The sequence below is a fragment of the Pleurodeles waltl genome, chromosome 10, assembly GCF_031143425.1.
Source record: "Pleurodeles waltl isolate 20211129_DDA chromosome 10, aPleWal1.hap1.20221129, whole genome shotgun sequence".
NCBI classification, from domain to species: domain Eukaryota; kingdom Metazoa; phylum Chordata; class Amphibia; order Caudata; family Salamandridae; genus Pleurodeles; species Pleurodeles waltl.
This window is the reverse complement of record NC_090449.1, coordinates 79,163,682-79,176,804: the sequence shown is the minus strand read 5'-3', so window position 1 is coordinate 79,176,804 and position 13,123 is coordinate 79,163,682. Positions and strand designations below refer to the sequence as shown.

Here is a 13,123-nt window from a genome sequence, read left to right as displayed (position 1 = left end):
CGGCGTTCCTTGGACCTCGACCTGCTCGCCGTCGTGTGCCTCGACGTGGAGCGATGGGAGGTTGACGGCGGATGTTTTCCGTGCCGTCGTGGAGATCTCGACGTCGTGTGTCCTGGCGTCGGGGGGCGCACAGCCTTTGGCGGCGACCGGGCATGCCGGCGGTGGCTCGACGTCGATCGGCGGGCTGCCGTCGACGGAGACCTGCCCCTGCTCTGATGTTCCCTCGACGCCGTTCCCTTCGACGTCGGGTGTGTCGCCGTCGACGGCGATCTATGCCGGTGAGGCGGTGGTAGCGACGACGTCGACGGTGAACAAACAGGTATTTTCCTACCTGTTGACGTCGACCGGGCCATTCTCTCCTGAGAATGGCCTTCTGGATGCCTGGGGAGCGAGGAGGACGATGTTCTTTTCCTCTCCTGAAGCCCATGAAGTCGGATCTTCTCTCTGTCTTTCAGAGTCCTCCTAGACATGTTCTTACAGTACTGACAAGTGTCAGGGCAGTGACTCTGAGGCAGGCACACTATGCACAGAGAGTGGGGATCTGACTGGGCCTTCTTCTTCCCACAAGCAGGGCATTTGACAAAAAGAGAAGGCATTTTTCTGTCAGAAAAAACCTTCCCAGCTCAGACAAAGATGTTATTTGTCGAGTGAAAAGTGAAAAAACGCTTTTTTAAAGAATTTTTCTGAGGAAAACTCAGAAAAACTGAGAGCTCAATGCTCCAGGATCCTCTCAGAAGGAGCCGGAAAAAAGAACTGACCTAACTGTGAACCAACTGTCACCTTTCCTTCACCCCTGAGGCATGGTGGGATACTGGAGGTGCTCAGGGTCTTAAAGGCACAGTGCCAAAGTTTTTATGGTTCTCCTGTGTTAACCTACATGCAGCCTATTGGCTAAGAATGCTTCATTGTTTTTCAATGCAGTTTTCTCTATTTTTTCACTAGAGTTTGCTACTGCTTACTTCCCCAAGCCTAGTTTTAGGAGCTTGGGTACTTATTTATGCTCTATTGTAGTATTTAAAAAAAAAAAAAAAAAAAAACTTCATAGAAATAAAGCATTTTAGCCTGTTTTTAACATGATAGCCTGCATGACTGTTTGTTACACATGTATAATGTGTATATATTTTATATATGCTCCGGGGTCCCCGCACAAGGGCGGGAATATTCAATGTTTATGACTATTGATGAGGATCCCCTGGAAGAGAAGTTACTTATTGAGGATTAAGCAGCTGTAGTTGTGTACAAGGTTGATACGGAAATGTACGTTTTCTTACCAGTGTATTGATTTATCATTAACAGGTATTTATGTCAAGGAAACCTGTCCGGCTTTCAAGAATCAGTGGACATTTATTGATTAAATAAATGTGGACATGTACTAGGCTAAGCTTAATTTTTTCACAAAAACGCAACATAAAGATATATACAGATAAAATAATCAAAAAATAAATATGGATAGCTACAGATGGAATTTTTTTTAAAAATGCCATCAAACCGGGAGCCCTACTCAGAACCAATGCACTCTAAACCACTGCACTCTATGCAACTTCACTGCACTCAACGCCACTACACTCTGTCCTACAGCACTCAATGCCACTGCATGTTACGCCACTCTACACCATTGCACTCTATATCATTACACTCTACGCCAATCTGTGCTACTCTGCACCCCTCTACTCTGCTTGCGGCACCATACTCTGCACCACTCAACTCTATGCCACTGCACTCTACCACGCTCTGCCAGACTGCTCTCTCCGCCATTGCTCGCTACGCTTCACGCTACTGTGCACCACTCAGATCTACACCACTCTGCACCAATGCACTCTACGTCACTAAACTCTATGTCACTCCCCGCCATTGTAATCTATTCTGCACCACTGGACTCCACAACACTTCACTCTGTACTACTCTACTCTATGCCACTGCACTCTACCCTGCACCACTCCACTCTATGCCACTTCACTCTACTCTGAAACAATCCATTGGACACCACTGCACTCTGTGCCATTGCAATCTACTCTGCACCACTGTTCTCTATGCCAAAGTACTCCAGGCCACTCTATGCCACTGCACTCTACACCAGTTTCCTCCTCAAACCAATTAGTTTTATGCCACAGCACTCTACGGCAATCTACTTTGCACCACTGTACTTTACGCCACTTCACTCCAGGCCACTCTTCTCCACTCTATGACACTCCAATCCATTAAACTCTACTCCACTCGATGACACTTTACTCCATTCTGTGACGCTCCACTGTGCCATGCTCTATGCCACTCTACAACACTACTTACCTCTACAACGCTCTACGTAACCCCCTCTATGCCATTTTAACACAGTCTATTTTACAACACTCTACTCCACTCTATTCCATTCCACTACACCACACTATTCCACTCCACTCTGACACTCTATGCCACTCCACTCTGCTCTACGCCTCTCAACTCTACAACACTCTATTCTACTCCACTCTATGCCATTTCACTTTCTTACACTACTCCAGTCTACGACAATCTACTCCACTCTACTATACTCCACTCAAAGCAACACCCTCTACACCACTCCACTCTGCTCTACACAATTCCACAACACTCTGCTCTGACACTCTCCTCCACTCTAAGCCCTTCCACTCTCTGACACTATACTTCCTCCCCAACACTCCACCACACTTTATACCACTCCATGCCACTCAAGTTCACTCCACTCCAGGACAAGCAACTGTACTCCATGTCAAACTACAACACTCTAATTTAATCCAGTTATGACATTTCACTCCATGTAACTCTCATTTAGCCCACTAACATTTAGCCATGCTGAACAGCAGCGATGCTGGTGTACAACATAGCTAAAAAAAATTGGCAAAGCCATAGCCTTTGCATAGGTGAGACCTATTGCCTTTGCCAATGCTTGTTTGAAGGATGGAGTTTCCACATGGTGACAGTCTGTTCTTCCTAGTGAGTTGGACCATCATGAGATGATTATTCTGTGTGCCATGCAGTTTCCTGTTTTCCCACGTAACGGCTGTAATTAAAGGGGCCACATGTATCTACGGAATGCCAGGCAGTAGGGTGTTGCTTTAGGTCAGCCTCAAAAGGATCAGAGATCTCACTCTTGATCTGAGGTCTTCAAATGGGATAACGTCTTTGAGTCCTTCGGAATCTTAATTGGTGTTGATCTCCTCTCACTCTCTTCTAGTTACTTAGGATACATTCTAAAGATTCATCCAGACAACAAATCTTATTTCTGCCTGTTGTGTCTGCCTAGGCACTATCTCTCAATCAATGATAGCTGGAGTCACAAAAAATTCCACATCAGTTGCCTAGCTGATACACGAAAACTTCCAGAATCCTGTGCAGGACAGGAAAGTAGCAAAGAGATGTTTATGTGAACAACCGGATCTGTAATTCTGCAGTTTAAAAAGCATACATAAATGTTTACCTGGATTGGTTGTGATTAGGGTTTTCGACATTATAGTGGCAACCATGCAGTTCCGAAAGTTGTCCCAATTTATTCTTACATCGGCCGCAAATATTACTGCACAAAAAGAAAACATGGCTCTTTATTACTGATACAGTAAAGGAAAACTCTATTGCCGTTTACAGATAAAAAACTTAACTGATGTACCTGTCTGGCGAGGCATCCAACTCTGCGCCAAATGAATGGATTCATTATCCCAACTAAATGGAAAAGAAAAAGATTTAATATAATTGTAAAGAGTTGTAATTGTGCATTCTTGGGGAACCAGGAAATAATAATAAAACGATGAAACTTGCATTAAAGGTCAAAACTATGTAATGCTGCTGTGATATATGCCAGAAGCCTTCAAAATATGTTATTGTATTTCATTTTTACCCTGTTTTACCCACAGATGCGTCATCTTAAACCCCAAACTCTAGCTTAAACATCAGACTCAGAACGTAATGCCCTGACCCAACAGAGGTCAATCTTTACCAAGTGACTATAAAAAGTCATGGCCTGTTCCTAAATCAGTGAAGAGTCATCTGACCTGACTGGATAAGTAAATAAAAAACGTCATGAGGGAGCCAGTGAGTGGGCTAAGAAAATGAGTAACATTTGAAAGTGGGCTTAGCCTAGAGTCACTAGAGGCATTTTGTGTTTCAATAGCTCTGTACTGTGCCTTGTAACTAAAGGATCTTCTCCAAGGGAATGACGAGTATTACAATATGCCATAACTGCCTTTTCTTTGCAAAGAGCAGATTATAAATAGCTGCAAATGATCACCTAAGATCCCTCTATAAGTTCCATGGCCCCAGAGACCTGGACATTAAAGCCCTCATTATGAATTCGGCTGTCTTTTCCTAAGACCGCCAAAGCCACGGGCACCAGAAGACTGCCATATTACGAGCACTGAATGATTTCTGCCACAATTTGGGCGGAAATCCTCCAGTAGTCGTGCTGGCGGTCGAGGCGCAGTGACGCTTCCATCGCTGCCACACCAAAAGGACTCCGCCTCCCGTATTACGAGCAGTAATACGCCATGGAGGTGTCCTAATGGCGGGGTGCTGCCGTGGTGGAAGCGCGTGTTCCCGTTCCCTGGCGGATGACCTCCTCGCCGGACAAGGTAAGTCCGACAGGGGAGGGGGGTGTTGTGTGAGCGTGTGAGTGAGTGTTGTCTGCGTGTGTGAATGTGTGTATGCGTTTGTGTATGGTGTTTGAATGCATGTTTGAATGCGCGTATGATTGTAGATGTGAGTGCGTGTTGGAATGCTTGTGAATGCGTGCTGGTTGGTGCGGGTTAATGAGTGTATGTATGCGTGTTGGTGAATGCTTGTATGTAAGTGTTGGTGAATGAGTGTGTGTGGGGTGCATGTGTGTGCGTGTATGCGGGGAGGGTGGTGCTGTCATGGAAGGGGGCGGTGGGGTTAGGGGGTGCTGTCATGCAAGGGGGCGTAGTGGGAGGGGGTGCTGTCATGGAAGGGGGTTGGGGGAACTGTAATTTCAGGGAGGACCTGGGGGAGTTGTCTGCCAGCGACAGGAAAGAAATTTCCTCCTGTCACCGGTAGCCTTTCTGCCAGGTTTTAGATGGTGGTGTTACCGCCATGGAAACCGTGGTGGAAAAGAGACTAGTGACACCGCCAGCGGTCTTCAGTGGGCCACAGGGTCGGAGATGCTGATCTCCCCCCCGGCTGTCCTACCACCCTGGCGGTACCAGCGGGGATGTGGTAGTTTGATAAATGCCAAACCGCCACACTCATAATGTGGCGGTCTTCACTGCCGGCCCGTCAGCGCAGAGACCCCCACTGCGGCTCTAGTGGTCTTTGGACCGCCAAGGTCGTAGTGAGGGCCTAAGTCAGTGATTTACCGAAATGTCATCTACTATTCCTTTCTAATGATTAAATCATCTTGCGAGTTAACTTCTGAGAGGCAGATCTAATAGAAAAACACCGAAAATGATAATACAATAGGGATAATAAACAAACTATTTAGAATCCAGTTGGAAAGACTGGGCATCACTTCTGCTATTATTCAATCGCAGATACTGGGAGAAGTTTTAGGTAATTGTTTTCTTACAATGTTCAGCATTGAATGAGACGTTTTCTGATCCTGATGTTTGGAACTCCAACAATTTAACCTTTTTCCAATCAGCATCTTTTAATTAAAAAACTTACCAAACTGATGCATCTAAATCTTGTAGTAAAAATATATAAAGAGCTCTGTCAACCAATTTTTATTACATTGCGATGCTTTTTCATTTATGGAAAGGAATATGTTGTTTACAACGGAGTAAGTGAAGCAAAAGAAGGACATTAAACAGTACAGTGAGTCGGTGAAAGACGTTACTCACTGTAGTAGCAGACATACACATAGCACTTAATATTCCTTCACATTTTAAGATTTTGAATGTCCTCTAAATAGCAGGATTGTCTAGAATATTTCTTAAACTTTACAATTAAAACACAGGCTTCATTTCTGCACCTTCAAAACAAAGCCTAATTGCACCTTTCACAGCACTAACTTGATGCTATTGAAAAACACTCTTTCGAATACATAATTCTGAAGCAAGAATCTTGAAATAGGTCATGGACAGAGATGACATGTAAGTAAGGTGGTGGGGTAGTTAGGAACGTACCTCAGCCATGCCAGAATCGCATGCCGAGTTATGCATTATCTCTTCCTCAGCCATACCAAGAGTATGATCATTGTTCTTATGTCCTCCACATCTCTGCCAAGTATTGATCACTGGGAAGTGCCACGGAGCCTGGCAGCGCCACTGTGGAAAGATTGTTGGGTTTGCAAGTGATTTGCTTATGATTAGCATCAGTGTATGTATGGGTGCCTACCCTGCAGCTCTGTTAGGATACACCACAGGTGTGTTGCCCCAAGTCTCAGCTTCTCCCACCTTTACAGGATTTTATTTTACAAGCTTTGTCTGCGCCACTGGAGGGGGCATACATTCCATTGCCTATTTGCATGGGGCTTGTTAGAAATGGGGTCGTTGGTTGACAGTCAGGTTACCCCCTATTCAAGCAAGGACCCTCACTCTAGTCAGGGTAAAAGAGAATCACCCTCAGCTAACCCCTGCTTACCCCCTTGGTAGCTTGGCAGAGCAGTAGGCTTAACTTTCAGAGTGCTAGGTGTAAAGTATTTGTACCAACACACACAGTAACTTAATGAAAACACTACAAAATGACACAATACAGGTTTAGAAAAATAGGAAATATTTATCTAAACAAAACAAGACCAAAACGACAAAAATCCACCATACACAAGTCAAGTTATCAATTAAAAATCAAAAACAGTCTTTAAGTAGTTTTAAAAACACACTAGTGCTGCTAGAGTGAAAATGTACCAGGTGTGCGTCAAAATAACCCCGCACGGCGGTACTTGAGTCAAAAATCCAGCTGCACGATAATCCGAAAATCCTGCAGCGCAGGTTGTGATCTCCCAGCCTCCGTCAGCGATGCTGCGCGTCGTTTCTCCTGCTCCGTGCGTCGATTTTTCGATCGCGTTTCCTGCCAGCGTCGTTTCTTAGCTGCAGAGCCGGCAGCGTGTCATTTTTTCAGCCGCAGATCGGATTTGCGTCTATCTTTTCCCCGCACGGCACTCTGTGCGTGGATTTTCTTGTCTTTAGGCTGCCAGCTTCTCCTTTCAGGGTCCCAAGAACTGGATGGGCACCACAGGGCAGAGTAGGTGTCTCTCCAGAGACTCCAGGTGCTGGCAGAGAGAAGTCTTTGCTGTCCCTGAGACTTCAAATAACAGGAGGCAAGCTCTAGATCAAGCCCTTGGAGATTTCTTCTCAAGATGGAAGGCACACAAAGTCCAGTCTTTGCCCTCTTACTCTGGCAGAAGCAGCAACTGCAGGATAGCTTCACAAAGCACAGTCACAGGCAGGGCAGCTCTTCTTCCTCAGCTATTCAGCTCTTCTCCAGGCAGAGGTTCCTCTTGGTTCCAGAAGTGTTTCTAAAGTCTGTGGTTTTGGGTGCCCTTCCTGTACCCAATTTCTCCTTTGAAGTAGGCCTACTTCAAAGTAAAGTCTCTTTGGAATGTGAAATCCTGCCTTGCCCAGGCCAGGCCCCAGACACTCACCAGGGGGTTGGAGACTGCGTTGTGTGAGGGCAGGCACAGCCCTTTCAGGTGTGAATGACCACTCCTCCCCTCCCTCCTAGCACAGATGGCTCATCAGGATATGCAGGCTACACCCCAGCATCCTTTGTGTCACTGTCTAGTGTGAGGTGCAACCAGCCCAACTGTCAAACTGACCCAGACAGGGAATCCACAAACAGGCAGAGTCACAGAAATGGTATAAGCAAGAAAATGCTTACTTTCTAAGAGTGGCATTTTCAAACACACAATCTTAAAATCCACTTTACTAAAAGATGTATTTTTAAATTGTGAGCTCAGAGACCCCAAACTCCACATGTCCATCCGCTCCGAAAGGGAATCTACACTTTAATCAGATTTAAAGGGAGCCCCCATGTTAACCTATGAGAGGGACAGGCCTTGCAACAGTGAAAAACGAATTTAGCAATATTTCACTGTCAGGACATATAAAACACATTACTATATGTCCTACCTTAACCATACACTGCACCCTGCCCTTGGGGCTACCTAGGGCCTACCTTAGGGGTGTCTTACATGTAAGAAAAGGGAAGGTTTAGGCATGGCAAGTGGGTACACTTGCCAAGTCGAATTTACAGTCAAAACTGCACCCACAGACACTGCAGTGGCAGGTCTGAGACATGATTACAGAGCTACTTATATGGGTGGCACAACCAGTGCTGCAGGCCCACTAGTAGCATTTGATTTACAGGCCCTGGCACCTCTAGTGCACTTTACTAGGGACTTACTAGTAAATCAAATATGCCAATCATGGATAAACCAATCACATACAATTTTACACAGAGAGCCTATGCACTTTAGCAGTGGTTAGCAGTGGTAAAGTACTCAGAGTTCAAAAGACAACGGCAACAGGTCAGAAAAATAGGAGGCAGGAGGCAAAAAGACTGGGGATGACCCTGCATAAGCGAAAAAGTCCAACAGGGCTATGCTTAGCTGTGTGTGGATTCTGTCTGTTGTCGACGTTTGGTACTGATCTTGTAGAAGTACAAAATGTCTGGTGTCATTTGGTTCTCTCTTTTGTTTTGAGTGGTGGAGAGAGGGTGCTGACAGTGGTTGTCTGCTATCTCCTATTGCCTGTCCTTTTTGTTTGCTTTTCATTTCTTATTTATATAAAATAATGGCATTCATTGATATTTATGTGAATACTTAGCAATTCCAAACAGTGACCTGTGACTTTACTTCACAGAAAAACAGGTGTAACATGAGTCTGTTTCACCAATAATACTACTTGAGCAGGCGTGGCTGCTTAATTTTAAGAGGCTTCCTCATGGCTGACTTGCACTTTTGTAGGTATGCCAGTGGACTGTAATCTAGCAGAAAATCTTCATTTTACCCACTGACATATCATTTTGGAGTAGATAAACTTCATTTTATAGTCCAATCCCCTGGACGTGTACTCAGATTTGTGCACTGGAAGTAACATCTAAAATGTGCAATGTTATCTTTACCAAGCAAACTGAAACACAGGTGGAAGAAGGGCTATTACTGTGCATACACTTCCGAATGGAGTTTTGTGAATTTGAAAATATTATGCTTGATGTACATTTAGAAATGAGGCCCCTAATATTTATCCTCTGCTGAATGAATAACACTTGAGGTACAGGAAAAAGTGGAATGTCAACATTTGGCCTTTCCTTGGATGATGCATTAATTCTGTTTCCATGCCCATCCAGTAGCTGAAGTGTAAAATTAAAAGTAACAGAACTGTGAGCAAAAAATGTAAGTTGGGGCATGATATTGTGAACGCTGAATTTTTACTAATAAATATTCATGTATTTTGAAATATGAATCCGCATAGAATTTGACTTAATATAGAAAATAATGTCCCACTTGGAAAATGTGCCCACTTGAGTGGCCGTAAGTTTCACGAAGTATCCTTATTAAATGCTTATCAATTAATACAAATTGATGTGCTCATATTTAGATTGATGTAATAGTGTGTCATATTAATGATTACTTATTGTGTATGTGCTTTATTAATTGTAGGCCTTAAGTTAGCGAAGTTTGGGCCTAGCTGCACAGCCTCATGTTAAGTTGCACTGTTCAAATAATTCACATATAATGGCTGTTTACAGAAATGAATACGTGTATTGATTCACTGAGTTGACCAAATGCTAGCAGATGTTTTTCTTGTCTCAAGAGAACTGCTTGCTAGACTGTCTTGTATTAGTTACTGATACATTGTACAGTTTAGTGGGTGAGAAAGCAATGTTCCAGGAGCTAACAATGGATGCACTGACTGGTGGACAGAGGAATACAAAATTATTATCTGATGAGCCGGGCAATGGGAACAGGAAGAGGAACCAATCATCAACATGTGAAAGGCAGTTTAGTTATATCATAGATTTGAAGGTCTGTCTTCATTGCACTAAATGTAAACCTACGATTCTTTGGCCAATGGCAACAAGGGAAGTGTTTTAGACGATTTTAACTTAGCCCAACTGCACAGAGAGAGAAGCGCTCATTACGATTTTCAGTTTTCCACTGAAGAGGCATGCTCATTCCTATTTTGATTCTCATACTGAGAGAATTTTATCTTTAACTGTATTGCTTAAACTTTTGATTCTGAATTCTGATCCCTCAGACATCGCTTTTCAAATCTTTCAGATAGCTCAGAGTCCCTGGTTCTGAACCATTCTCTTCCATGGTCCATTGTTGATGCTGTCCGAACAGAAGTCCAACTGACGAAGATAATCGCAGATTGCTGAGCAATACTGAGAGGTATACCAAAATGCTATAGTTTTTTTTGTAATTTGTCTTTTGTTTCTGGGTACCAACTGCTATTTTGAAAGAGCCCTAGCTAGATGTTTTTCGAATTTGCATTGACTAAATTGTTTTGCATGAAGTCCAAACATGCTATTCTAAGCGGAAAGGTTAGTGAGGGAAGACCCTAAAATGCGATTTGGTTGCTATTAATAAAATAAGTGATGTTACTCAGTTGTTGAATCTAGATGTATGCTATTTCTATTGCACAGTTATTCTTGCTATTGATTTATACTGTAACTCTTGAATACTTAGTAATCCATGCTTTAGTTATAGTGAGATTCTTTGGAAGGTTTGGTCAACCGGTGTTGTTTTTGTATATATACCATTTGATTTTTAGACTGAGTTATGTGATATTAGCATTGTTAATATAGGGAAATAAACATTCTAACCTTTACATAAAGGTGTGGGTGTTCATGGCCAAAGGGGTCATGGAGCGTGAGATTACATAGTCCAAAGATTATTACTATTGTTGATCGATATTTTGGTTGATTTGTATTGAAATTGAGTCATATGGTGAGATTTCCACTAAGCACAGACAAAAGGTCCATTGACCCATTAACGCGTCCCCTTATAAATTAAAGATAACAAACCAAATAAGGTCAGACGCACTCAGAGAAATGGTAGCAGAGTAGGATGGTTAGCCTCCTTAAGAGCCCATCATAAGGCCTTTTGCATAGTTTGTTTCCTTAAGAGGCCATCATAAGGCCTGGTACATATTTTGCCTCTTTAAGAGCCCATCACAAAGCTCAGAGATAGGTAAAAGATTAAGATGGTTATGTATCCTTACAAGGCTACTTAGAAATAGAACAGATCAGAAAGGTCAGTCTTCCTAAGAGCCTATCATAAGATCCTTTTTGTTTTCCAGAAACAGCAGCAGAGCAGGAGAGTTTTCCATATGGTAAAGTTTCAGTAGGCTGTCGTCAGAAAGGAAAGGTATGTCTTTGGCTCTCTAGAAATGTTAGTAGGGTAGAGGAGTTGGAGGAATAGTTCCTTAAGAGATCAAGTATAATTTGCACATTTGGTAAAATAAATTGGTAAAGGTTAAGATTTTCAGATTTGATGATACAAAGTGGAGAGAAAATGTGTCTGTCCCTAAAAACTTATAATAACTTTCCCAAAACCTTGGAGCTTGCCAATGCTTGTTTGAGGATGTTCTTGGCGTCCTAGTGACAGTGTGAATGGAACAGGTTTTGCGTTAGCACAGCTTAAGCAAATTGCCAGTGAATTGTGATGTTTTTGAGGGTTTAAGCAGTTTGCGTACTCCAAATGAAGTTGTTGAACGTGTTTGCGTACTCCGAAGTGTGAGTAGGGATGTTGTTGAACTTCACATGTGTGTGGCACATTGTGCTAAAAAATTGTCCACATAGTTGTTGGTATACGGACCCTCTGAGGTATAAGACTTCAGAGTATATTGAAAAGTGTATGAGACACTTGGTTTATTGTTGTCATTTGTCTGGTTTAATAGGTCAATTGGGCGTGGTTGACAAACTCAAGAGTGCGTGTTAAAGTGAGTGAAAGGTTTTCGACTGAGATTTGACAAACCCTATGTGCACCAGGACAGACCCACTGATCAGTTGAGAGTAAAAGTTGTGAGTCAAATTTTGCTTGCGAGTCAGGGAAACAGAGAAAGAAAGAGCAGCTGCTAGAGCAAAAAGCTGTCAATGAAAAATGTGTAAGATTGCTGAAGCGATTGTGTTACCCTACCTGTAGCAAACAGACAAATTGGGGGTTTGATTTTGTTTAGTGCTCGCAATAATTCTGCATTAGTTTTGCGTGACATCGAGTTGAGGAGGACAAGCCAAACGACTTTGTCAGCCGCTGTACTTGTGAATGTGACGTCATTAGAGCCGCGTTGGGGAAGGGTCACGCACAGATTGGCGGACAACCGGGAAGCATCACTGGTTGAGGTCGGCGAAAAGGATTTTGGGATTAAAAGCCACTTCCTGATTTGATTGAAAGTAGCGAAAAAATTACAGAGCTGAAATTTTTCAAAGCGTTAAAGAGTGCTCTAAGGGGAGATACGTATATTACAAGGAGAATAGGAGAAATTACACTGCCAAAGGTACACCCACCTATATTGTATTCGAAGAGCAGGGTGCTGCGCCATGTCTTCGGCTGAAACAATGGTGCAAAGTGACAGAACAAAATGGGAGCTCAGCGTTTCCTGGCCTTGGAACATTTATTCTGAGGAGCTTAGTGAATTTTAGGAGAGTACTGTATGATTTGCAACCTCCTCCGAGACTAGCAGAGTTCGAAGCATTAGCAATTTGGGAACTCGTGACTAGACAGCAACTGTAGTTGAAATTTGAGAGAAAAATGAGAAAAGCCGAGAAGACACTAGCAGAGGCTAGATGGGACAGCGTTCAGAAATTTTGGAGAACTGAGACTTTACAGGGAATTAAGCTGTTTCCTGCAATTACACAAGAGAATAAGAACAAAGCTAGAAAGAGCACCAGAAAAAGGGATTTGTATCTTTCTAATGATAAGGAGCAGAAATCCGCAGAATCTAGGAAGTCTTTGACACGCACTGAAGAGTCAGATGCTGATTAATTAATTTTACAGTTACTGAGAAATCGTCCCCCGCCATACACAGCCCATGAGAGAAGCTCAAACACCACTGTAGACCCTACAGCTCCGATATCAGTTGAATGGACTCGGAGCCAGATACAGGTTAGTCATAGTGCTCCCGTTACTTTGGCAATCCAAAGGCCTATACCACAGACAGATATTCTCAGAATTTACCCAGATGTACCTATTGTAGATACTGCAACAAACTTGATAGTG

The 13,123-nt window shown here is 43.2% G+C and overlaps 1 protein-coding gene across 1 annotated transcript in view; it reads right to left on the bottom strand.

The window, feature by feature from the left end:
• Nucleotides 1–13,123, bottom strand: part of MEIOB (meiosis specific with OB-fold) — a 564,292-nt gene that overhangs the window by 310,254 nt on the left and 240,915 nt on the right. Inside the window, exons 6-7 of the mRNA XM_069212275.1 lie at nt 3,617–3,669; nt 3,431–3,526 (exon numbers count right to left, since the gene is read on the bottom strand). Coding sequence (XP_069068376.1) covers nt 3,431–3,526; nt 3,617–3,669 — 149 coding nt within the window. The remainder of the gene's footprint in view (nt 1–3,430; nt 3,527–3,616; nt 3,670–13,123) is intronic.